Raw genomic sequence first — 27,688 nt, forward strand, 5'->3', positions numbered from 1 at the left:
CTTACATTGTACCCCTAGATTGATCAACACCGTGTCGCCTTACATACCTGCATAGAACACGTATCTCATGAAGTCTCACGGCCCTACGTCTCGTCAGACAAGAATATGATGTATCTGAGGATATGTGACAGGTCAAATAAGCGACAGCAGGATATTGAAAACTTAACACCTTGTTTGTCTATTAATAATCAAGTTGTTTGAATCGAAAATGTCGATCCCCCACGGGACACCATTTAGATATAAAGAAAAACATGTTGATACTCAGAAGCAACAAATATCATGTAATATCTTATCATATGGGATGGGATAGGGATTGTTCAATTATAAACGTCGAGCCAATACCAACATATAGATCCAAACGTATAATAAAGGAATAAGTATCATCACATACTGAGATTCCTGACCAGGAAGACAGTGTTTTGACAACTTTCTTCCATTACTGACATGGGAACAATGTGTGAAGCCCATTTCTGGTGTCCCCTGCCGTGATATTGCTGGAATATTAAGCGGTGTAAAACCATACTCACTCACTCACTCACTCACTCACGCTTCTTTTACTTATCGCTTTGGGCTTCCCTTATTTAATTTTACTCATTCAGGGACAGTGAGTCCGGACATTTTCTCGAAGTCATGGGCGGCCATCTAGGCTAGCTCGAGATCCTTATGTTAATTTGATATATAACTGAACATTGGTCAATCTGTTTACCCAGTAAACGAAGATCAGTATCTCCTTCATTGAACACACAGTGCGCTGATCCAGGTTGTTAACTTTTTCATCTCTGTTGGAATAATATGTTTTAATGCACAAACCACGCCCGCTGCCAATTTCAAGGCTTTTTGAAGGATGAAGTTTGTATGTGTCTTTTCCTCTGTTTTAAAACATCTTTGTAAATATAACTGATGGCAGATATTTAGGTAAGGTTAAATGAATATACTTCGATTTATATGAGTCTGCCTAAATGTATATGACATGCTGAAGTTTTATTCCACCGATTCACGAATGCAGTTGCGCACACGCTACACGTACACATATATAACCTCATGAAAACAGCTGGGCAAGTATACAACACAGCATAGCATCGGAGTTGGTGGAATCAACCGCCCAACTATCAACTGTCAACTGTAATATTCAGAGTGAGTGAGTGAGTGAGTGAGTGAGTGAGTGAGTGAGTGAGTGAGTGAGTTAAGATTTAAAGTCACATCGGCAATATTTCAACCATATAGTGACTAAATCAAGTTATACAGTAATAATACATTCACATAGACATAAAATCTGTCAACAAAGGACAGTAAAAGCACTAGACTATCACAGATATAGATTTAAAACTAGTATGTTACCATACAAATGTGACTATTCGGAACAATACATCATAAAAATGGGCTAGAGATCACCAGCAATCAAAGTTGGGTCACCATACTAGGAACCGTGGGGACTTACGGTACATCTGTTTCCTGCATGGTACCCCAGCAGGATTTACACCATCCCTCTGGTTACTGGTAATTGTTAGACATTTGAAGCCAAAGTATTTAACAACAATAAGCATTCTACGATTAAAATCAAGGAAAATAAAACATACTTTGAAGGAAGTGGGACTTACGCACCCTCTCAGGGGGACAATTATTTTACGATACTTCAACCCCCTTTGAAGGTGCAGCCACAAACAATCACAGTTATCGAATCATTCTACCAAATTAAAATCACATACTTTTTACAATACAAATAATCAAAATTTATCTATTAACTCAATTTCTTTTAAAAATCCAAGAATTAAATGAGAACTTACATTAAAAAGATCCTTTATGGATGAAACCTTTAAAAGATTATCCCTTGTGATGGAAAAATCAATACAGTCAAGTAATTTTCAGAGTAAGAAGCATGACGAAACGTCACGATCATGCAATTTATCATTAACTTGACTGGGGGTGATTATATTATGCTGCAGTGTAATGTGGTCTGGACAGTAAAGCAACATCAGTTAACATAATACCAGGTGTCAAATGAACCATATAGTTAACCAGATTAGATTCTTGAATACCGTAAAAATACCAATCTTAAGTTGGCTTGTTGACCGTGCAATATTGTCGCCAAAGTGAATGAAAAATAATGGGTTTGATTTTTAATGCATGTTCTATAATAATGTGTGTGTATTGGTAATTTTTTCTTCACACGTGATTCACAGCAGTTCTGTAGAATGTATAATTTGATAGAGGAGGACTAACCTCGGACTATTTGTCATTTCCAGTAATTTCTATTCAAGTCCCTTACAACTCACTTTGTTTGCCTGCTAGCTCAACTTCTATTTTGAAAATTGTGTTCATAATTTTAACCGTTAATGATATAACATAGAGAAACTGTCTGAGAAACATACACTATTGATAACAGTGTCCAGATCTAGGCCAAAATGAGCACTAGTCAGCACAGCATGGTATGCCTTTGATAATTAGTTACTCGGATAACTCTCAGTTTACAAATTAGTTGGAATGGTCGGGTAGACATATAAACAACAGTCAGTCAGACAATAATGAACTATTACATAACTCTCGGGATATGTATCATCAGTAGTTCATAGTACTTATGTGTTTTTAAATAAAAGCTTTCTCTCAGCGTATCTACCACTGGGCAAATTGCAACTGTTGAATCTCATCCCTCTCCAGCTCACCAGGCTATTTGCAGACTGCAGAGCATCATGTGAATGTTTCATCCCACCTTCCTGTATCTCGTCACAGGTACCTGCCCACCTGGACAGTTTGGAGACTCCTGCAGCTACTCCTGCAACTGTGGGACATCATGTAACAAGACAACAGGTGCTTGTTCTGGTGTCTGTGACACTGAATGGAGGAAGGCAGGGGGCCTCTGCCAGAAACGTCAGTTCCACACACGTTTTACATTTCTGTATTGACGGGTTCAATATTCTGTTCTGTGCTGTGTGGAAAATACCTCTTGGAACAACTAATTATTATGGGGGTATATTTATATAACAATCCATATATAATACACTTGTAATACAAAAGAGTGAGTGCGTTGGGTTTTAGTTTTCATTAATTTACCGACCGCCTCCGTGGTCTAGAGGTAGAGCGTCCGCCCGGAGATCCCGGGGTTCGATCCCCGGCCGCGTCATACCAAAAGACGTTAAAAGATGGTACTTGTTGTAACCCTGTCTGGCGCTCGGCATTAAGGGGCTAAAACAAGGACTGGTCGGCTCGGAGTCAGTAGACTGTGTCTGATTTGGGTATTCATGTTAAACTGCGGCATGGTATCTCAGTGGGCTAGCACTATAAATCGGCATCAGTCCGGACTAGTACAAGCAGCCACACAAACACACACAAGTACATGCACGTCGCTATATAAGTGCAATAATCTTGGACGCGACGTTAAACCCCATTTCACCACCACCACATAAATTTACCTTATCAACAGTAGAGCTGTTGACTTTCATGATGCATGTAAACCCACGTTAACTTGATATTCATGTCAAAGTAGACACTATTTATGGATAACAAGTTCTTAAATTACCGTAAAAACGACGTGTCGGTATAGATTCCCATACCGTTGTCAAGCAAAGATTTCATACCGTTGTCAAGCAAGACTGATATACAAGTAACATACATGTACAAGATTGATAAACAAGTAATGTAATAAGTAACAAGTTATTTTCACAATGACATGACTCGCCTAATGCAGGGTCATCCTCAGTAACTGCATGTACTGCGATCTGTATGAACGTTTGTATGTGACATCATTGTTTTACTGAACAGAAAACATTGCACTGAACAAGGCAGCATCAACAACATCTGGTCAACATAGCAACTGGTCCCCATCAAAGGCTGTGGACGGAGACAGCGACACAAACGGTTTGGGTGCAACCTGTTTCCACGCTGCTAGATCTCCGTCAGACTGGACAGTGGATCTGGGCCGGGACTACCAGCTGTATGACATCAGAATCTACAGCAGACGTAACTGTAGGTATCGAGTCACCATGATCTATGGAAGAGTGATGCTATTCTGATTGTCAGAATAGTTATGTGTAGATTGTATTGTACTCTCCTTAGACGTCTTTTTTTTTATCACAATGTATTCAAAATCACAATGTACACAAAGAAATGATATATTGATAATTATGTTACATTAATAGTAAACTCCTATAGTAACATATTTATCAACATAAATAAACACTCCACATCAATTAATGAGCTTTTCCGCATATACCGTCTAAATGTTTTAGAACACAATTAGGTAGTCAACAAAAGACAATCAGACACCCACATATGTGCAATAGGCTGGTAATGTTCTATCTAACCAGAATTAACATATCACGGGACATAATTTACTTTCACACTTGTGACCAAACTATAGCAATTAACGATGAATACACATACAAGTTATTTTATTAAAGGTTAGTATCATGGCGTGACCTTTGCTCGACATCGAATTGAGACGCATAGTCACAGTCATTGCTCACTCACTGGAGACATCATTGAGATGGAAATGAAATAACTTTAACCACCAAAGAGTAGCATTATGTGGCACATGTAGAGTACTTATGGGACAACTTTGAACTTGCCAGAAATATTGAGCTGGGCCTGGAGTTTCGAAACGATCTCAGCTACGATTAATCCTAACAACTTACGTTCAAAGATAAGATAACTTAAGTTTAAGATAAGATACATGTTCGAAACTATCGTAAACCTGTCGCAGATTGCACAAATTTAAGATAGCTATCGTAACTCTGACAGAGAACTCATTTGTATTGGAAATAGAAAAGCGGGGTGTTATCCCAATGACGTCAAGCTGATTTCCAAGCCGCTAAAAACGTTACGATCCGGGGTAGAATAGGTCTTCAGCAACCCATGCTTGTCGTAAGAGGCGACTGACGGGATCGGGTGGTCAGGCTCGCTGACTTGGTTGATGCATGTCATCGATCCCAATTGCGTAGATCGATGCTCATGATATCAATCACTGGATTTTCTGGTCCAGACTCGATTATTTACAGATCGCCGTCATAAAGCTTGAATATTGCTGAGTGCGGCGTAAAGAAACCAACCAACCAACCAACCAATCAAAGCTGCTCACGATAACAACAACATGGATAAGTGACACGGAATTCACGATCACATTGTCAGTTCACACTGTTTAACACGCAGCTTTATGAGTGAAATTCTGTACAATCCTACATATGTCCTACGTTGACATTGATGTTTGGTTCTTATGACAAAAGATGCCATGACTACCCGAATACAAATCGCACACGTGTGCTATGCAAAGACATTTTTCAACCCAATAAATGGTATAATCAATAAGTGTAGTGTTACGACACTATAGCTATTAGAATTGAAATAATGTGCAAAAAGACACTTCACTATTTCTCCTTTAAATGATCCTCTCGCGAGCGCGCAGAAGTTTACGTGGACACATTGCGTACAAAGTCAAGGATGAATGTAAGGGACGTTATTCTAAATGACAATGTCAAGATGAGACCTTTGATCGAACAGCAGGCGTTCAGCATTTTAGATGCGTGTTCAAGTCTGATGTTATGTGGTGTATACTTGGTCTATCTAGATCCATAAGTCTGTTCAAAATTTAAAAGTGACACTAATTTTCGTTCGCAAAGAGAGATAATTTAGGAATTGTCAAGTTTTGTTATCTCATGAAAAACGCCACACGTTAACGCGAACATACATATACTGAACCGCAAAAGAAACGTCACCATGGGTAGATACATATATATGAGAAACCTTATTTGTCCAAACACTGTAAACATACTTTGAGACATATTAAAAAGATGAAACTTGGCAAAACTGATCATCAAGGTTGAAATTAAAGTGTCAAATGTTCTTAAAGTGAAACATAACACTAGTTTCTAAGAAAATGGCATCACAAGTTAGCATCTCGTGTGACAGCCATGTGCATTGATGACTGCCGTGCAACGTCGATACATGGGATGGATGATGCGGTTGATGAAGGCCATAAGCACGTGAGCCCACACTCTGAGGAATGCCTGACGCCTTGGTCCGACGTCATTCAGCCGTCTTTGAATCTCGTCCCACAGGTGCTCAATGAGATTTAAATCGGGACTGAGGGCAGGCCACTGCAACGTTCTGATGCCATTCTGCTGAAGGAAGTCTCTTGTTGATCTCGCAGTGTGGGCACGGGCGTTATTATGCTGAAACTCGTTGTTGCGGCGACATGCCAAATGAGGTATGGTGTGTGGTCTCAAGACTTGATCAATGTACCGAGCTGCTGTGACACCATTGTCTCTTCCTGTACAGATGTTCTGGAAGACCACAGGGCCGACGCTCTGTGCAAGACCAATTCCACCCTACACCATGATGCTCGGACCACCCCACGAGTCTCTCTCAACAACACAAGCATCCGAATAACGTTACCCACGGCGTCGCCAGACTCTCTCTCTCTGCCATCTGCTGTTGAGATACAGTAACGGCTCTCGTCTGAGAACAGTACTCTTCTCCACTGCTGGTGGCGCCAATGCTGGTGCTGTGTTGCCCACTGAAAACGGTCCCGGCGATGACTTGTTGTCAGATTGGGTCCTCGGTGTGGCCTGTGACAGTGGAGGTGTCTGCTCGTCAATCGTCGACGCATGGTGTCTGCACTAATGTGTCGCTAGTGTGTCCCCATGGTCTGTCGGGCAGTTTCCGCAGCAGTAACAAAGCGAACATGAAGATGCTATCGCACAATCTGACGGTCCTGAAGTTAGGTGGTGACCCTTGGTCTTCCACTACGTAGTCGGTCAGCTCTAGTGTTGGTGGTCTGGTACCATTGCTGGAGCCTGTATATGGTCCTTACGTGGACTTGAAATGCAATTCAATAACGAATGAATGTTATCCGATCTGGGTGGATTTTTATAGGGCAAGAAATGGGGGAACGCATGTGCATTTAAATTTGCACGGAACTCACGTGCATCGGTTTGCCATGGCCACTGCCGTGATGCGTTTGGGCGATCGGTTTTATTGTCATCTGCTTTGTTTTTATCATCAAATTTCATTTTTCCTGACAAGATAATGTTACATTTTATAATCTTTGACAAAAATAACCCAGGTATTTAAATGACAACTTTTCATCTAATGTAACTTGGGGTGACGTTTCTTTTGCGGTTCATTATATAATTATATTATAATGTAGTGCTTTTCTATTATTTATTATTAAATAGAGCTAATAAACTGATATGTCTGGTAACATTTAAATCTGGTAGAGGAGCGTAATACATTGTAAATTTGTCAAATCTATTCAAGAACGTATTTCGATGATGTTTGGCTTGTCTGACAGCATTATCGAAGATTATATACTAACATTTGTCCGTTGACCCTAAACTTTGCAATGATTTTATTGTCTGAATGGTGTCAAGTATCTATTTTTAAAATCTAATGTACATAAAACGGGTTGATGTACACTTAAATATTAAAAAGTAAAAAATCAATTGTTCTTTTATAATTGGCTTATTGACTGTAAAATTCAAACATTATTATTTTGAAAATGTCTATTTTATATTGATCAGTAAATTTAATTCAATAAACGGATGTTGTTCCCTTAAATCTACAATGGTCTTAAGTTTACACTATTCATGAGTGGGCGGAGCTTATGTGACCTCGTCACACTTGTTTCGTACGCACTGCATCCCACCTGACATGGAAGTGTATCGGAATTCTGCCGAGTTGTAGCAGCATATAACATATATACCGACACTCCATTGTTTACGGTACACTCACTATAACCTAAACAAACCTTTTACTTCTTTGTTAAATAAGCAATCATATTAATGAATCCCTTACTCCCTACTTATGGAAGTAGCGTTTAATTTAAGCATCCTAAATAGTAATGATTTTTGTTTGTTTACTTGTTTTTCGGCGTACTCAGCAATATTCAAGCCGCATTACAGCGGCCTGTAAAAAATAGACTCTGGGCCAGACAATCCAGTGATTACCATCATGAACATGTATCTAAACCATTTGGATACGATGACAAGCATCAACCAAGTAAGCGAGCATGACAACCCGATCCTTCTGGTCGTCTCTTACCAAAAGTAGATATAGTCGCTGGCCTCTAACGATAAGCTTGGGATGCTGAATATTCTCTCCAGAAATGTTTTCTTGGGCTGAATACAAAATCCTAAAGGCAATATAAATAGTAATGAATATAGACCAAATCTAGACATTATATAGAGTAGTGATGTTTTATTTGGAATGAAAATGGACTCCATAGGTATTATAAATATTACTAATGTTTTATTAGGGATGAAGATAGACACCAAAGGCATTATAAATAACAGTGATGTTTCTATTAGGCCCAAGACAGGCCCCCATAGGTATTATAAACATTAGTGATGTTTTATTTTGGATGAAGAGGGACCCCTTTAGGCATATATAGTAGCGATATTTTATTGGTAATGAAGTAAGACCCCATAGGCATTATAACTTAAAGTGATGTTTCATTGAGGATGAAGATAGACCCCATAGGCATTATAAATATACTGAACAACATACGTTCCTGTGACATTGAATAGGATTAATCCAAAGTTATGTTTTTTACCAAATCTGAAATATTTTCGGTTTGCAACAGATAAAAGACTCCTGTAAGTGTTCAAATGTTTGAACTTGCCATACTGACTTCAGAAAATACGTGATTTCATTAAAAAAAAACCCATGAACATGCCAAAATGTCAATTTACAAATCAATAGCGTGGGTGTCCACCTCTGGTTGCGATGCAAGCAACACATCTTCGTCTCATGGAATGGACCAGGCGTCGCACAAAGTCCTGTGGGATATCTGTCCATATCTGCTGGAGCATGTTTCGAAGTTCTTGGAGTGTCTGTGGAACACGTAGTTGATGTCGAAGGCGCCGATCCATCTCATCCCACATGTGCTCGATTAACGAGAGATCAGGGGAGCGAGCCGGCCAGGGGATGACATTCACTTTGTTTTGTTGAAGAGATTCCTGAACAAGTTGGGCAATATGAGGCCGGGCGTTGTCATGTTGAAAGGTAATGCCTGGGCCATAACGACGCAAAAACGGTAGAACAACAGGGCTGATGATCTCGTCGCGGTAGCGCTGTCCATTGAGATTTCCCTCTACCACTATCAAACGGGTCCTCTGTCCTGCTGTAATCCCACCCCATAGCATAACACTGCCGACACCGAACCGATCTTCTTCCATGACACAATGATTGACGTAACGTTCACCTTGACGTCGGTACACTCGAATCTGTCCATCGCCGTGGCTGAGGTGAAAACGAGACTCATCAGTGAATAGAACTTGTCCCCAATGCATGACCGTCCAGCGTAGACGCTGTCTGCACCACTGAAGACGTGCTTGACGGTGGTTTCCTATCAAAATGGGACGCCTGGTGGGTGTTCTGGCGGCAATCCCTGCACATTTGAGGCGACGACGTACGGTTTTCGAAGACATTCGTCGAAGGCCAGGGATGCTTCTTGCAGTCACTGTTGCTTGCTGGATTCGATTTCGTAGGTGTGTTGTTCGAATCCAGTTGTCTAGTCGATTATTGGTAAGGCGTGACCTGCAACTCCGAGGATGGTCTCTGACTGCATTTGACTGTTGCCAACGTTGCAATAAACGTTGCCGTTTCTGTGGACGTTAAATTGTCTAGCAACATCACGTTGACTCGATTCTGCTTCATCTATACCAATGGCTCGCAGGCCTCATTTTCGGACAGGCGTGGCATTTCGTAATGTTTAATTATTTGCGTAATTTGGTTGTTTTTCTGAGTGGTTGTCAGCACGATGCTAAAAATGCATATGGAATCGAGTTAACGCACATGTTATTATACCCATTCTTGGGTTGTGAAATGCATGGGGCTTCCATAAAAGTCAACTTTTGCATGGAATGCATGCTTTTCTGTAGCAGTTGCGTTTCTGTGACTTGATTCCATACATGTATCACAATATTGAAAACCAAACTTTACTTGTTAGAAAAATACACTAAAATATTGGTGTCACAGGAACTTTTGTTGTTGCGTATAGTTAGTAGTGATGGTTTAATGGGCTGAAGATAGACCCAGTAGGCATTATAAATAGTACTGATATTTTATTGAGGATGAAGATAGACCCAACAGGCATTACAATTATAAGTAATGTTTTATTAGGTATGAAGACAAACATCGTAGGCAGCCAAATTTGTGTGACACAGGCATTAGAAAAGCACTTATGTTTTATTTCCAATGAAAACGAACCCAATGGGAACTATACATACTAGTGATGTTTTGTTAGGGATAAAGATATATCCCACAGGCATTATAAGTTTAATTCGGGATGAAGATTGACCCCACAGTCATTATAGGTAATAGTGATGTTGTATTGGGGACAAAGTTAGACGGAATAGGCATTATAAATAGTACTTATGTTTTACTTGTATATAGCTATACCCCATAGGCATTATAAATAGTCCTGATGTTTCCTTGGTGATAAAGATAGACCCCATAGACATTATGAATAGCAATGATGTTTTATTTGGGGTGACGATAGACCCAAAAGGTTTTATAAATAGTAATTATGTTTTTCAGGGATGACGATTTAACCCACAGGCTATACATATAGTAGTGATGTTTTATTGGGATGAAGGGATATCCCACAGGCAATACAAATAGTAGTAATGTTTTATTCGGGATGAAGATGGACCCCATAGACATTATAGATAACAGTGATGTTTTAATAGGGATGAAGGGAGACCCTATAGGCAACGTAAATAGTAGTGATGTTTCGTTGGGATGAAGATAGACCAAATGGGAATTAGAAATAGCACTAATGTTATATTTTGAATGAAAACGAACACCACAGGCAATATACATACCAGTGATGTTTTGTTAGAGATGAAGATAGATCCCATAGGCATTATAAGTAGCACTGATGTTTTATTCGAGATGAAGATAGACATCACATTCATTATATAAAATAGTGATGTTTTATTGGGGATGCAGATAGACCTCACAGTCATTATATAAAATAGTGATGTTTAATTGGGGATGAAGATAGACATCACAGGCATTATAAATAGTAGTGATGTGTTCTTGGTGATGAAGATAGACACCATAGCCATTATTGATAATAGTGATGTTTCATCGGGATGCAGATAGACCCCATAGGCATCATAAATATCACTGATTTTTTATTCGGGAACAAGATAGACCCGATAAGCATTATAAATAGTAGTAATGTGTTATTGGTGATAACGAAAGACCCAAAAGCCATTATAAATAGCAAGGATGTTTTATTGGGGATGAAGATAGACCCCACAGGCATTAAAAATAGTAGTGATGTGTTATTGGTGATGAATATAGACTCCATAGGCATAATTAATAATAGTGATGTTTTATCGGGATGAATATAGATCCCCACAAGCATAAATAACTGCAAGGTTTTATTGGGGATGAAGATGTACCCCCACTGACATTATACATACTAGTAATGTTTTCTTGGGATGAAGATTGACCCCACAGGCATTATAAATACTAGTCATGCTTTATTGGGATGATGGTGTGTAAATGAGTGAAAAATGTGCGAGTCATCCTTCCCCACCTACCAATCTCTCTCACACTCACTCTCACGCTCACACCCACTCCCTCGCTCTCACTCTCGCGCTCTCTCACTCTCCTTCTCACGCTCACTCACTCTCACTCACTCTCTCCCTCGCTCTCTATCACTCTCACTCTCTCACTCTCATTAACTCACTCTTAACTCTCTCTCAATCTCCCTCTTTCTCTCCCACTCTCTCTCAGGTTTTTAATACTAAATAATATAATATTAATTTTATACCAGTCAAATCACTGCAAGAATGGACTGCACACATTGTTTCCATATACACGTAGGAATTTAACTCGAGTCCGTGGCTTGACTTTCAACTATAGATGCCCAACACTACAGCATCTGTGTAAATTAGTACAGGACAGTCAAAGGGGCAACTATCAAAATTGGCTGTGACATCAAATGAAAATGTTATTAACACTAGAATATACATCCATGGTGCTTGCACTAAATTATGCATGTTCAAATGTGAAGAAAGAAAAACATGTTCTGCTCTTATTCGTATGGAGGAACTAAATACTTTTATGAAATTATTGATGATGAAAAACTTAACACTCACTTAGAGTTTCCAAGCCCAAATATGATCTATTGGACATTCATACAGTGTTTATGTATCTTCCTATGCTTATACATGATCATGGTAATTATGTCAAGGTGAAAACTGTCTGTGAAGCCAGATTGTAGACATCCACTGACTCAAGGTGTAAGTTGTTCCTGTATTCAGATGTTGTAGAGCAGTAAATGGCACCATACAACATGGAGATATTTGAGTATAAAATGACAAAAGAAATTGTTTTCAGTGAGGACATTTTATTCCTTAAACACAAAGAAACCTTTTATATATTTTACATACGAAATTATCATAAGGCTGTCAATAATCAGGTCTCGACCAGAAAAAACAATTATATATTATGAAATATTTTAGTCCTACAGGTCAAGGTACAAAGACATGTAATAAAACAAGTCAATGAATCTAATCCACCGGATCAATAAAATCATCTCTTACACCATGCATTGGTTCCTGTGGACCTATTCTAAACCAGGTAACATACAACAATATTCAGTATTAGTGCCAGAAGTTTGGTAAACACAATCCATTTATTTCTGCAGAAAACTTTTGACATGGAAACAGAAAAAAATATAAATTCAAAACGTCCACAAATAGCCAGCAGTTGACAACCTGATCTGCCAGCATAGTTTCAAGAAAGAGTAGCTATAGTTTTAGAGATATGGTCCGGTAAAAAACCACACCATTATGAACCAAGTCGAAGACAAACTTGTTGCCATGGAAACATGAAGACAAATTCTAATTCTAAATAGCAAAAGGCTTCAGCCCTTGAAAAATGTTGAATAGTTTTTTAGTTTTATTCCGGAAATGACACCTACCTCCAAGTCTAACTTGTTTGTTAAATTTTTAAAACTTCCTTGGTGGAGAAAGGCACCATTTCAGTCTTTGGTTAATAGATGTACCAGGTTTGGATGAAAAGTCTTTCACAGATTTCACGCTGTGCCCTGGAAATGACTCTGGCCACACCTATTGAGAAAATGAAAATTGCCAGAAATCTGCAAGTGGCAATAGGTACCAGTTCAGGGTCTGTTTGTTATATCTGCAAAAAGTTTTGTTGAAAGATATGGACGGTTTTTTTTCAGTTGTGCTCTGAAAAAGAAATCCACCCCCTTATGAGACTAAGTACAAAGTGTTTCCATGGAAATCGATAAAAGTAAAAATGCCAAAAAATAGCAAATAGCAAAAGGCACAACTTCAAGATCTGTTTGATATATCTACCAAATTTAAAGATTTCGAGTAAGGCTCCAGAAACAAAATGATTACGGACGGACAGACAGACAAGGAGTCAACTACACCCTCCCGCATTATATACTGAGGGGATAAAAAGGGTAACAAGGTTTTGTAGAATCTACCACAGGACACACAAGACATACTCATTGCATAATAAATTACACAAAAAGAAGGTTCAGAGTAGTGAGATAAAGCAACAGCACCAACAGATTTGGTGTGCATTTCTGTGCAGCGATAATGATTCACTTACTGTGAACACAAACACAAAATACATGCGGTTAATGAAATAGCGAAAAGGTAAGACAATGAGGCGTTGTTATATACACTCAATGGTCATAATATCTTAACATATCCACATGAACAAATATATACCATCTTAACACACATAGATAACTCATTGTATATCATGTGCCAAAATGGTATGACAATATGGCTGAAAAGGCAAGCAAATTGGAATGACATTGATATTCATATGCGTCAAATTACAAATATATGGACAGAGACAGTGCAAACATAGTTCTCATTTGAGGAGGTTGACAAAAAATACAACCACAACAATAGTGCAAAAATATCAAAGTAAGTAATCGGTTTAAATGACATCTCACTTAAGATAGGATTTCAGCTTAAGAAATTAAATGCAAAAAGCAGTAAACAAATGATGACATTTGTATTTCATATACTAAAATTGATAGGCTACTCTGCAATCGCATGTGAAAGGCATAACTGCCAGGTCACAAGGGCTCACGAACGTTACACTTTCTAATACACAATATACTAAGTGTGACAAGTCGGTTGTCATGAAACTTCCATAATATAATCAACAACCAGGTAATGTCTCCTCATGACGATAAAACCCATATACCCATAAATAGTCTAGATGACACAAATGTCCTGGCGCTGCATTTCACTACGAAACAAAGTTCCACAGATCCTTGTTATTCTTCAGAACCAATAGCAATGTGAACAGTTAAGGAAGCCAGCTAGAATGTCTAGAATGCATATGATTTGACAAGTCCTAATTGCTTAATCCCTGGGCCTGATTAATAAACATTGTTCTAGGCGCCATTTGGTTTTTCTTTTTCTGGGACAACATGTTAATTTACTCCCTGGAATCGTATCAGGGTTTCTAAGAAAAAAGATATTGTTGCATCTTGTAGTTGACCATTTTTTGCCACATTTTTTTGCTTTGCTCTTGCATATAACAAGAAGAGAAAGATGTAAGTATGGAGCTTGATGACAAGAGGTTTTTACTGTGTTGGGTATAAAAGTAATAGCAAAGACATGTCAATGTTTCTATCAGGGCTACTGTGTGCATCACTAAATGTTCCGGATATAGGCGAGTTGTGTTGACTCTGTAATTCGCGTAACTTTCGATCTGTCCGAAGTCGAGGCTCGCAAATACAGTACAGCACAATCTTCAAAGACACGTATACTTCATGTTTTATACCTGATGTGCAGAGTGTGAGTAAAACATTGTATCACGCAATGACAGCCGAGACAGCGATGCTTTTGCTAGACGTCAACTAGCTTTGCGGAAGATCGTGTCACGTGCATACATAAGCCACCCCCACTCATGAATATTGTAGACTAAAGACCATTGTAGGTTTAGGGGCACAACAAACGTTTTCTGCGAACATATATTGGAAAGTGAGTGTTGGACAATGCTACTATGCTACTTTTTGACAACATTTAAAACCCGAACGATCATGGGAACCTATTTCTTATTTGATTTTTCGATACAAAAATCTGTGCTTAACTTTTGCTGTCAAAAGTTCAATAAATTGTTGTTGTAGGTTTTAAAGTCAATAAACATCAGATTCTGCATTTTTTTACACACTGCTTTATTCTGTGATCCAAACAGTCAATGTTCAACGTATACCATACGAAGCAGGTTCAAGCTGAAACCATACAAAACAACAAACTTACTTGCATATTCTCATGTCCGAAACACAGCTAGCTTGTCACAATACAAACTTACTCAGTAATAATCCAAAAAATACGGTAAATACGGTAATAACATGCACACGTCACAACACGGTGGTAACTCTCAAATAATTCTGGCTTTAAACGAACAATATATTAAATTACACCCCTTTCATAAATAAATATATCATGCATGCATATGCAATGTATTACTTACAAATTTCGTGGCAGAATCATAGCGTTGACAACAGCCGTACATCAGGTTATCACTCACAGCGATGCACACTTTCAAATTTCACGCCACCCCGCATGCTTTTTCACTTATACCATCCACCCGCAGTTACCACCCCTGTCCAAGCCAAGCCATTCAACCGCATACCGCTAAATAAAGAACAGTGCCTTTCTGTCATCTACATTCCGGCCCCTTAAATGCGCAGAGAAACGACATGTTAATCGCGCATTTAATAAATTAGAACACAATTAATCTTTCACAAAACAGTTTCTGAACACAAATACTGGTCACCCTTGGTCATCAATGTCTACTTCACAAAAGGATGAAAAAGGTAAGTCACTCATGGACTCCTTCCAACAGACATAACTTGTCAACAGGTCTGGTAAGCGTAGAACCTCCTGTACGAACCATAACGCTGCGTACTAGTCCATCTTTTCCTGGATAGGTTTCCACGACTCTTGCCAAAGGCCAACTTCTCCGGGGACAATTCTCATTCAGAATTAGCACAATATCACCCACCATAATGTTTCTCTTTGGCAGTAACCATTTCTGACGTAATTGTAGTGAAGGCATATATTCCTTCGTCCAGCGTTTCCAAAATATATCCGCATGGAACTGAGCATGTTTCCAGCGTCTTCTATATGCATCTGCTGCTTGGAAACTTCCCAAAGGTAAATCAGGACCTGCTCTAAGTAACAGAAGATGGTTAGGAGTCAGAGGTTCAGCATCTTAGTGATCATCTGATACCACTGTGATTGGTCGGCCATTCACAATCGACTCAATCTCGCAAAAAAGAGTATGAAGTCCATCATCATCCAGTGGACGGTTCGTCCTCAACAAAGCATTCATGACTTTACGAACTGTCCTTATGAGTCTCTCCCAAGCACCTTCCATGTGAGAAGCTGCAGGAGGGTTAAACATCCAACAGATTTCCTTTTTGCTCATGAACTCTCCAATTCTCTTCAAATTCCAGGCATCAATAGCTCGTGTCAATTCAATTTCTGCACCACGGAAATTTGTTCCATTGTCTGATCGAACTGTCTTCGGACATCCTTGACGTGATATGAATCTTACAAATCCATTCAAGAGAGAATCTGTATCCAATCCATCCAACTTTTCTAGATGTATTGCCCTTGTTGTCAAACATGTAAAGATGCATACATAACGTTTGACCTCAGATAAGCCCGTTTCACAATAAATGGCCCAAAGCAGTCCAATCAGACACTGGTGAATGCTGGATCTCCTGGACTCACTCTGTCTCTAGGCAGGTCCGCCATCCTTTGGTTATTCGGCGACTTCTGACGTCTTTTGCAATCAACACAACTGTTCAGAAGTTTGCTCACTAACTTCCTTCCTTTAGGTATCCAGAATCTTTGTCTGATAAGGGACAACACATTCTCTTTGCCTGAATGTCCACAGACTTCATGGTAATGTCTGACAATTAGGGTAGTAACATGACTATCCCTTGGCAGTATCATATTGTGCTTGCTCTCAACAGGTACAGGTGCTGCTCGCAGCCTGCCACCAACACACAAGACACCCATTGGACTAAACATTGGTTCCAGTCGATAAATGGTACTACTTCTTGCAATTGGCTTCCCAGCTTCAAGTGCCTTGAACTCCTGTTCATATGTTTTCCTCTGCAACACTTGAACTATCGCAGTCTCAGCATTCTTCAGCTGCAATACACTGAGCACACTATCCAGCATTTTAGATTGAGTTTTCTTGTGAGTCCTATTATAGAGAATTCCTTTTAATCTCAGGATCCATGCTACAGCTCGTTTTAGGCTGTGCCACATGGAGTATTTTTCAAACTTGTCAAACAACAGATCTCTGCAGCCATTCGTCACAGTTGTGTAAGTTGTTGTAGCTTTCTTCACTTCCTTGTCACCATCAGGAATTTCTAGACTGAGATTGGTACTTGTGGGCCATTCAGACTCTGCTTGAAACAGAAACTCAGGACCATGTTTCCATCTGTCAGAGGACACCATTTTGTGTGCATCCAGTCCCCACGACACGTCATCAGCAGGGTTCTCTGTACTGCCCACATGTCTCCATTGGTTTGGCTCTGAACTCTCACGGATAAGAACTATCCTGTTTGCTATGAACACATGAAAGCGTTTGTTTTCATTCCTGATATACTGTATCACAATTGTACTGTCTGTCAAGAATACTGATCTACTAATTTCCGTTTTCAGCTCCTGACGAAGCATCACGTCCAGCTTTACTGAAATGACTGCAGCTGATAGTTCCAAACGTTGTATGGTCATTTGCTTCAATGGTGCCAGCCTGGACTTGCTAATGAGTAAAAAAACATTGAACTGGCCCATCGTATTTACCACTCTAAGGTAGGATACTGCACCATATCCCTCACACGAAGCATCTGAGAAGTGATGAAGTTCATAGCTTCCATCTTCTGATGCTTGAGTGATCACGCATTGGGACAACTTAAAGTTATCCAGTTTGGGCAAGTCTTCTACCCACTTTGTCCATTTCACACTGTTTGTTTGATTCAACAGTTCATCCCAGCCTTTGTGCAGTCTTGTTTCACTTTGGAATACCTTCTTTGCTTGAAGAATGTATGGACTAACAAATCCCAATTGGTCATACACCGACGCAATCACACTCATTAATCCTCTTCTCGTGTCTGGTTTATTCTTTATTGTAATTCTGAAACCAAAGACGTCGTTCTCGGTGTCCCAAAGAACCCCTAGAGCTCTTTCTTTAGGTGATGTACCTTCAATAAGGTCAACTCCTTTAACCCCCTTTGCTGTCTGTTCTTCAGGAATGGATCGAAGCACTTCTCTGCTGTTGCTGATCCACTTGTTCAACTTGAATCCGCCATGTGATACAAGTGAACACAAATTTTGAACGTGTTCAATTGTTTCAATTTCATACATTAATGACATGAGACAGTCATCTACGAAGAAGTTTTCAAGAACAGTCTGCACAACCTCAGGTTCATAAGTTGCACTATTATCCTCTGCAGTGCGTCTAAGTGCATAACTTGCACAACTTGGGCTCCACACCCCTCCAAATAAGTGCACAGTCATGCGGTAGACTTCTGGTTGATTGTTTTCCCCTTCTGAGAACCACAGAAATCTTAGATAGTCTCGATCACATTCTGGTACCTTCACCTGATGGAACATTCCTTCTATGTCCCCCATAATACTTATCGGACCTTCACGGAATCGCAACAACACTCCTATCAACTTGTTCGTAAGGTCTGGACCCTGGTAGACTTGATCATTCAGACTAGTTCCACAATACTTTGCAGCACAATCAAAAACAATTCGTAACTTGTCTGGTTTATGTTCGTTGATAACTGCGTGATGAGGAATATACCATACACCTTTACCTGGCTTGTTGATATCCTGTTCCTTTACCTTTTCAGCATAGCCTTTGTCGATCAATTCCTTGATTCCCGACTGATACTTTTCAAATAACTTGTCATCCTTTGACAAGCGTTTGCCAAGTGATTTAAGACGACTCTCGGCAACAATGTAGTCATTCTCTACATTCGGAGGCCTGCTCCTGAATGGAATTTTTATTTCATAGTGACCATCCACAACTTCTGCAGACTCATCCCATATCTCAATTGTCCTTTTGTCATCCTGCGACATTTCACATGTGCTGTTTGACAATGATTCACATCTTTCTATTTTCCAGAATCTTTCAACTTGCGCATCAAGTCTTTTGATCAATATCGACAAAATGTGAGATGACTTCACCATTTCTGACAACTCTCAATGGTCCATTCAGAACCCAACCCAGCACTGTTTTCACGGCATAAGGTTCATTGTCATTTCCCTTTCGCACATCAATAGGTGTCAGCGCCACTGGAACATCTTGACCAATGATGAGACCCACATGCACTCTGTCCACTTTAGGAAAGTCCATACCCTTCAAATGCTGCCACTCATCAACGTTCTGCTGTTTGACAGAATCACATGCACAAATGGACAGATTTGAGGTCCCAAATACGTGTGAAAGTTCTATGGTTGTCCTGTTCCCTGCATCCGTTATCAATAGTGATCCTACCCTTGTACTCGTTGTGCTGATCACTTTCTCCAGTGTAGTCAACAATAGTGATGTTTCAGAAACATCTACTCCAAGTTCATCAAATAGTTCATTGGAGCAGAATGAGTTTGTGCTTCCACTGTCAAGCAGAGCATATGTCCATATCTTTCTGTTACCAGTCTTCACCGAGACTTGGAGTCTTACCACAGGAAGAGCTACCCTTGGTCCTTGAGTTACAACATTGCACGCAGAACTTTCAACCCCTAATGGTTTATCTTGTTTAGGCACTGTTGAGCTCAGGTTTCTCTCCTTTAGATATGTTTAATGAACATCAGTTTCTGGCTTCGCCAGGAGATGTACCAATCTTGAATGCTGTCTCATACAACCCTGCACCTGACACTTGTTGGGCTTATGACAGTCTCTTGACATGTGGTTATTCGAAAAACAGTTGAAGCATAGTCTCTTTTCAACAACAAACTCATGTCTCTTCTCAGGTTTCAGGTCCCTGAACATCCCACACATGAAGAGTGCATGTTATCCACTGCACAATGGACAATTTGGTATTGGAAAACCTGAAAATAATTCTGAAGAGTGTTTATTGTACACACTTGTTTGCACACTGTAGTTGACAGCTTTCTTCTCAAAGGATCTTGGTCTATTCTGTGTTGTATCATCCTTTAGTCTGTTTCCAGATACTACTCCAAATATGGGATCATTTGCTTCTTCGGCAGCTCGCAGTACAAAGTCGACTAGCTGTCCTATACCAGGATAGTCACCTGTTGCTTCCAGGTGTTCAACTGCCTTCCTCCTCCATCTTCCTTGGAGATAGGTTGGTAACCTTGACACAATCTTCACCATGCGTATCTGATTGTCCACTTCATTCACTTTGCCCATTGCCTTTAGTGTCAGCATACCACTCATGAGACCATCTACATAGTTACGCAAGCCTTCAACGTCAGTAGGTCGCAACCATGGACCTTCGCTAATCTTCTTCACCCACGCATTTGCTATCACATGCTGACTTCCGAATCGTGTCTTCAGAAGGCTCAGGGCTTCAATATATCCTTCATCAGGATCCATGACTGAACATCATTCAATCACTGACAAAGCCTTGCCTGTACAATAGTTCAGCAATCGATTCAGCTTTGCACCACTACTAACTGATGTTTGAGCAACATTGGTTTCAAATGACCTTATGAACATCCAGTATCTCAATGGGTCACTATCGAATTTGATCAACTCACTTTTTGGTATTTGCACTACCTCTAGCATCTTCTGTTGCATAAGCCAGACATTTGAGTCGGACTGATGTGACTGAAAGTTTTCATCATTGGTGTGCACATGTCCTGATATACCCGAGCTATGATGCATATTATCTGCTGGAGCTTTGTTAATCCATGTTCCAGCTAATGGATTAAGAGATGTATGTCTTTGGTCAAAAGTCTTATTCTGAAATCCCTTTAGAGGCCCTTCTCGCTTGTGAATATGTGACCCTTGAGTCAGTTCAGCTTCAAAATCTTCATATACCTTTTCTTCAGCCTCTGTTGCATGTATTTCACACTCTAGTTCTAGTTTCTCTTGTGCTAGCTGTATCTCAGCTTGCTGTCTCTTGAGTGATTGTTGTCTCTCTAACATATCAGCTTTCGCTACTAAAGCAGCCTTCTTGGCTTTCAGTTTCATTTTGGAACTTGAAGTTAACACAGAACTTTTACCTTTTACTCTTACCTTTTTTGGCTTACCGAATCACCTGGTTGATGTCATCTAGCTTTCCTACTTGTGTATCCAACCAAATTTTCGGATCATTTTTTAGCTCATCATAATTAGCCTGAACTTCAGCCATATATATTTTAGCATCAACAATCTCATCTGGATTATTTACCACAGATTCAAGCAATTCAGTGTTCTTAATCCATAATTTTTTTAAAAGTGTGCTCTATGATCCTGAATGTAGATTCAACTTCACCAACATTCTCAGAGTTCATCAAGTCTCTAATCTTTTTCATTTTGTTTGTAAGAGCAGCCTTAATACCACCTCTTTCCTGTCGATAATGCCTTATTGCTTCAGCAATAGCACCATCTCCATCATCGCCTTTAAATGCCATTATTCACAGATTCCACAGCTTTTTCCCTTTAATCACAATCGTGGAAATTTCTTGAACTAAATGTAGGTTTTAAAGTCAATAAACATCAGATTCTGCATTTTTTTACACACTGCTTTATTCTGTGATCCAAACAGTCAATGTTCAACGTATACCATACGAAGCAGGTTCAAGCTGAAACCATACAAAACAACTAACTTACTTGCATATTCTCATGTCCGAAACACAGCTAGCTTGTCACAATACAAACTTACTCAGTAATAATCCAAAAAATACGGTAATAACATGCACACGTCACAACACGGTGGTAACTCTCAAATAATTCTGGCTTTAAACGAACAATATATTAAATTACACCCCTTTCATAAATAAATATATCATGCATGCATATGCAATGTATTACTTACAAATTTCGTGGCAGAATCATAGCGTTGACAACAGCCGTACATCAGGTTATCACTCACAGCGATGCACACTTTCAAATTTCACGCCACCCCGCATGCTTTTTCTCTTAAACCATCCACCCGCAGTTACCACCCCTGTCCAAGCCAAGCCATTCAACCGCATACCGCTAAATAAAGAACAGTGCCTTTCTGTCATCTACAGTTGTATTTAATGAAAAACATCAATATGCCGTAAATCACCTGTTTTTTTTAATGCAATTGTTTAACAGACAATTTTTTATCACGGAATTTCACTCAAATAGTTGCGTGTTGAACAGTGTGACTCGTCTAAGTCATCATGAATTCCGTGTCACTTCTCCATGTTGTTGTTATTTTCAGCGGCTGGTAAAACCCCGTGACGTCATTGGGAAAACACCCTGTTTTTTAATCTCTAACATGAATGAGTTCTCTGTCAGAGTCACGATAGGTATTGTAGCACTATACGAACTGCAACAGGTTTAAGATAGTTTCGAAAATTTATTTTATCTTACACTCAAGATATCTTATCTTTGAACGTAAGTTGTTTAGATTTATCTTAGCTAGGATCGTTTCGAAAATCTAGTGAAACAGTGACTTGTGTTCCAATAATATCTGTGTGGCCGAGGGTGCTCTTACTGACTGGGTGCTTTACGGGACAGCGTATATCTCTATCTGTGGTGGATAAAAATGATTGTCTGCATATTTGATCTGCCATGATAGACTGATAGAATGTGAAATGTATAGAAACATATAGAACTATAGAAACAAAATATAAGAAAATGTAGCCCTTCATGTCATTTCGTTTGATTACATTACACAACCAACATATTTACAATGACATAGTTTTTGTTTGAATGTTGTGTTTTTGTTGAATCATAGTACATTCGTGAGTTATTGTGTATATACATAGACGGAACTCGTAAATGAATACGACCTCTGAAGCAGTTTCAAGGATAAGGTAAATTAGGATGACTGAATATACAATTTTTCAATTTAAGAAACACAAATTTGCACAAGAAATCGTTCATTTCATGATCATGCATACAATTAATTACAATTAATGTGCTGTTGTAAAGTGTAATCTTTGTTAGCGATCGGGAGTATTTATGTAATTCTAAATCCCACCTGCTCTGATACGTGCATTCGGAATTAAATGTGTCTGCTATTAGTTACGTTTTTCTTACACACAAAGGCTAAATGAACATTATTTTGTGATCTCATGTATTAGCTATCAGCAACTTTATTAACACAATGTAATAGCCTGATGTAGTTTGATACATAGCTTGTTTGTTTTACACCAGATTACTTGAGAAACGCGAACTCTAACATCTACCTGAACAACAACTCGTCAGCTATCTGCTCCACCCTCCCTAGTCCATCCACCACCCCCAACCCAACTAACGTAACCTGTAACGGTGCCGGCAGAAACGTCACCATCAGGAACCCGGGGAAAGGACCTGGACACGATGATGCACTCAACATCTGTGAGGTGGAAATCTATGGTAAAACGTTTGTTGCATTAATAACTACATGTCTATTCTTGTGTCAAAAGGGCGGTCGTGAAGCCTAGTGGTTAAAGCGTTCGCTCGTCACGCCAAAGACCTGGGTTCGATTCCCGACATGGGTACAATGTGTGAAGCCCATTTCGTGTGTCCCCCGCCATGATATTGCTGGAATATTGCTAATACCATACTCACTCACTCGTGTGTCTAAATGCACTCATTTCAGGTATATTCAGCCGAATTGAACTTCAAACTGCGATGTTGTCCACACATGATCAAAATTGGCACTCCCTATTAATGAACTTAATTTCATTCTCCCTCACACTTATTTGGATACTACATTGACAGTTGTTTATTCTTTATGGAACTTACAATCTGGTTCTGGGGCTGCAATGGTGAAAACACATCATTTGTTGATGTCCTTTAGTATAAGATATAGACATTATCTATAAAAAAGCTAAAAATGGAGATTCATCATTATTGCGAACAACAGGCCTCAAAGTTTGATTCTTTAACTAGTAGCCATATGGCTACAAGTACTTTTCCCCAGGTAACCACTTGTAAAATCAATAACACAAGCCAAAGGTTAGGTAGCAAAAACCTTTTTAAATAATCCTTTATCAAAATCTATTTTAATATGTATACATGTCATAGCAGTAGGCTTGAAAGTGTATATTAGTGGAAACTGTACTTGATTTTTGTAATTTGTGTCATTTGTGACACGAACAATGAAACAATTTGAACAACATTTTGTTTTCAAATTCCCCTTGTCCTATGAAGCACACTCCGTTGTCCATACAAAACGCCTTACAACTGAAATTGCATGAAAGGGCCGATTTCAGCCAGTTGTGTTGGTTAGTATTGAGTGAGTGAGTGAGTTTAGTTTCACGCCGCTTTTAGCAATGTTCCAGCATTATCACGAGGGGACACCAGAAATGGGCTTCACACATTGTACCCTTGTGGGGAATCTTTGGTGTGCGTAATGCTATTTTGAAACAGTGCTAGATTGAAACTGATTGTGTGATAACTTCATTGATTACATTATGCTTAATTCATTAGTGTAAATACTAACTTTGATGATACACAGTTATCTTGTGTTGAAACTGATTCGAGGAAGAAAAACTGAAAAGAATATGTTGATCTGTTAGGATGTACAGGAGGTAAGATATATATTGGCAATATCCTAGTAGCGGATCAAATTAGGTTTAATGGTTCAACCATAAATTTAACACTGATATGACGTTTCAGATGGAAACAAAGATATTCTGGAGCAAAAATATAAATAGGTACACGTAAATGAGTCCTCATAAATGAATGCAGGACAAGAAGACAACATTTCTATCGGTCGTGTGTCATTTCCTTACTCTTCCCACCTGTGTCCTTTCCTCTCCCCACCGCCTCCATGGTGTAGTGGATAGAGCATCTGGCCAGGGAGCGGTAGGTAGGTGTATCGATCTTCTGGTTGCATCATATCAAAAGAAGCTAAATCAATATACTCGTTGTTCCCCTGCCTCGGGAACGGCATTAAGGAGCAAGGACTGGCTGGCTTGGGGTCAGTATAAAGTGTCTGAATGGAAAAGCCAGGCTAAACTGCAGCATGATATCTCAGTCGGCTACTAAAATAAATACGGCATTCACCCGGACAAGTACAATCAGCCAAACACACAAGTACATAAAAGTGAAACAAATGTTGAAGGTGACAGTAATTCCCTTTTCACCTCACCTCAGGGTCCTCTCCCTCGCTCAGTACAGTAACATGCTTTATTCTTGTCTTAATGCAACAGTCTGCAGTCCAGGAATCTACGGGGGGAACTGTAACAAGTTCTGTCACTGCCTGGATTCAACTTGTGATCGCTTGACTGGATTCTGTCCTGGAGACTGTAGACCTGGGTGGCGGGGACAGAAGTGTGATACAGGTGAGAAGGGCTTAATGTCAAGTTTGGTGTGACAAAGTCAATGGTCTTTGGTACTTAACATTACCTTATAACTTGTTTTATACATTTTTATGAACCGACTTCCCACCACGTTTTACGAATCAACACTCATTGATATGCGACATACAATCTTCAGCTCATGTCTATATTTTACAGTTTGCAACAAAACCAGTTATGGTACAAACTGCAATAAATCATGTACAGAGCGGAAATGTGAAGCTACAAATGTGTCATGTGATCATCACACTGGAGCATGTGACACAGGATGTCTTCCTGGTTGGATAGATGAGGACTGCACACAAGGTAAAGAATCCTGAACGTATATTGGTAGAAAGGACACATTACTTACCAAGTCACGTGAGATAAATAAGTTACACGATGGAAGGAAGCCTACTACAGAAAAATGTTCCCATGAAGAAAATCAGTTTATATTCCCTGTGAAACGCCCGATAACCTCTTTAGGCCTGATGATCTCTTGTGATTGTTTTGTTACAGAATGTACCAATGGAACATATGGTGCTAATTGCACCAGTCTTTGCTCTGACAGACGCTGTGCGGGGAACTCATCATGTAATCACGTGACAGGGTCATGCGATTTGGAGTGTGGAGATGGCTGGATGGGTGTTGACTGCAAAACAGGTGAGACAATGACATGAATCGTATTATTCCAGAATGTGATGACAAACATTATGGATCAAATTGTCTCGCATGCTCCTCCAGACACTGAAGGGAATTCTTCCTGTAACTCAACAGGGGCCTGTGACAGTGGATGTGAGATTGGATGGACACAAGCTGACTGTACAGGTAGTAACACTATGTCACACTCATGGGCGTCACTAACGTGGGGTGACAATGTTCATGACATGCACTAGCCGATGCAAGGGAGCATGGACGCTGTCTTCCCACACATTTATCAATATTAGTTCATTAGGTAGGGGCGTCTGTAAGAAAGGGATGTAACAGATATTGTGGAACAGGGTGGGAACAATTCAGTAAACACTGACAGTATAGCTTTAGGAATCGGTAATGCAAGCATGCCAAATGCAAGTAACAGAGGTGCCTGCAGAGACGCTATGCGTATTACACAGAGGTGGAACATTATAACATATCAAGCGTATTCTTGCAAACATTTGCATCTTGGACCATTCCGAAGAATTGGAATAAAGTTTGTTTTGTCTTCTTTTTTCTGTTACCAAACAGGGAACTGTGACAGTGGGTGTGAAGCAGGATGGACACGAGATGACTGTACATGTAATACTAAGATATCACTAAGGTGGGGTGACAGACAGTAGGCAGGTAACAATGGATAGGAGAAAGGGGAGACATAACCTGACTGTACAGAAGATGGTTTCATATCACCCGAGAGAGGATTTGTGACTGTGTGTACGACATAACTGACTCAGCATCTTGTCCATGTAGGGCCAATATAAACGGACGAAGCGTATGGAACATAGGATGGTACATTCACTTCCTGTCAGACATGTGGGTAGGCGTTTACTGATGTAGGACACGTCTAACTCTCTATACTAACTCATACCAGCAGATTTACTTATGTCAAGCAATAATTATGAAAACGAAATAAAGCAATCTGCACGTTCTTCGGAATGTCACGACTGCCTAACCCTAGAGTATCACCGTGTGTATCTGAGTAAAGGTTTGACTGTAACAGCCAGTGTAGACAATGTGCGGGCAACATCATGTTTAAGAAGAGTTCATGGTTATATGGTTTCGACTGTGAAGCAGACAACTCGGGGACTTGGCCATGTGACTGTGTCAAAGTAATATTTACAAGAGTGATAACATCTTTCAGTTAATGATAGACTTGATGACAGTATTGCATGGTGCTGATACAATGACACAGATAGATTTAATGTATACACAAACAGGCCTGTGTAAATGAACAGATGTTTATGTGATCAATGAAGCCCACATGTATGTATACATCAACTGTATTCATCTTCCATTCTACATTTAGAACAAGATCTCACACAAGTCCCTAGTCAGCAGTTTGAAGCCACCTCCTTTCCCTACCCCGCTGTAGTAGGAGCTGTTGTCAGCATGGTGGTGATCCTGGTTGTTGTCCTTGCAGTCATCCTGATCAGGTCAGTTTTGTGCAGAACTGGTCAGCCCTTGACACCTTGTGATACCAGTGTCAAACCCCAGTAATGTCTTAGAAGATCATACATGCGTACACATTTATTACAATAGGT

At 39.7% G+C, this 27,688-nt stretch overlaps 1 protein-coding gene across 2 annotated transcripts in view; it reads left to right on the top strand.

Annotated features, from left to right (window-relative positions):
• Positions 1–27,688, top strand: part of LOC124147605 (receptor-type tyrosine-protein phosphatase epsilon-like) — an 88,015-nt gene that overhangs the window by 50,660 nt on the left and 9,667 nt on the right. The window contains exons 2-8 of one of the 2 annotated variants that reach the window (XM_048400594.1): positions 2,728–2,865; positions 3,757–3,960; positions 23,344–23,544; positions 25,329–25,460; positions 25,635–25,781; positions 25,974–26,117; positions 27,454–27,580. In XM_048400594.1, coding sequence (XP_048256551.1) covers positions 2,728–2,865; positions 3,757–3,960; positions 23,344–23,544; positions 25,329–25,460; positions 25,635–25,781; positions 25,974–26,117; positions 27,454–27,580 — 1,093 coding nt within the window. The remainder of the gene's footprint in view (positions 1–2,727; positions 2,866–3,756; positions 3,961–23,343; positions 23,545–25,328; positions 25,461–25,634; positions 25,782–25,973; positions 26,118–27,453; positions 27,581–27,688) is intronic. The other variant, XM_048400593.1, reaches the window with a different exon arrangement.

Source organism: Haliotis rufescens, unplaced genomic scaffold, assembly GCF_023055435.1.
Source record: "Haliotis rufescens isolate VD_foot unplaced genomic scaffold, xgHalRufe1.0.p SCAF_2, whole genome shotgun sequence".
NCBI classification, from domain to species: domain Eukaryota; kingdom Metazoa; phylum Mollusca; class Gastropoda; order Lepetellida; family Haliotidae; genus Haliotis; species Haliotis rufescens.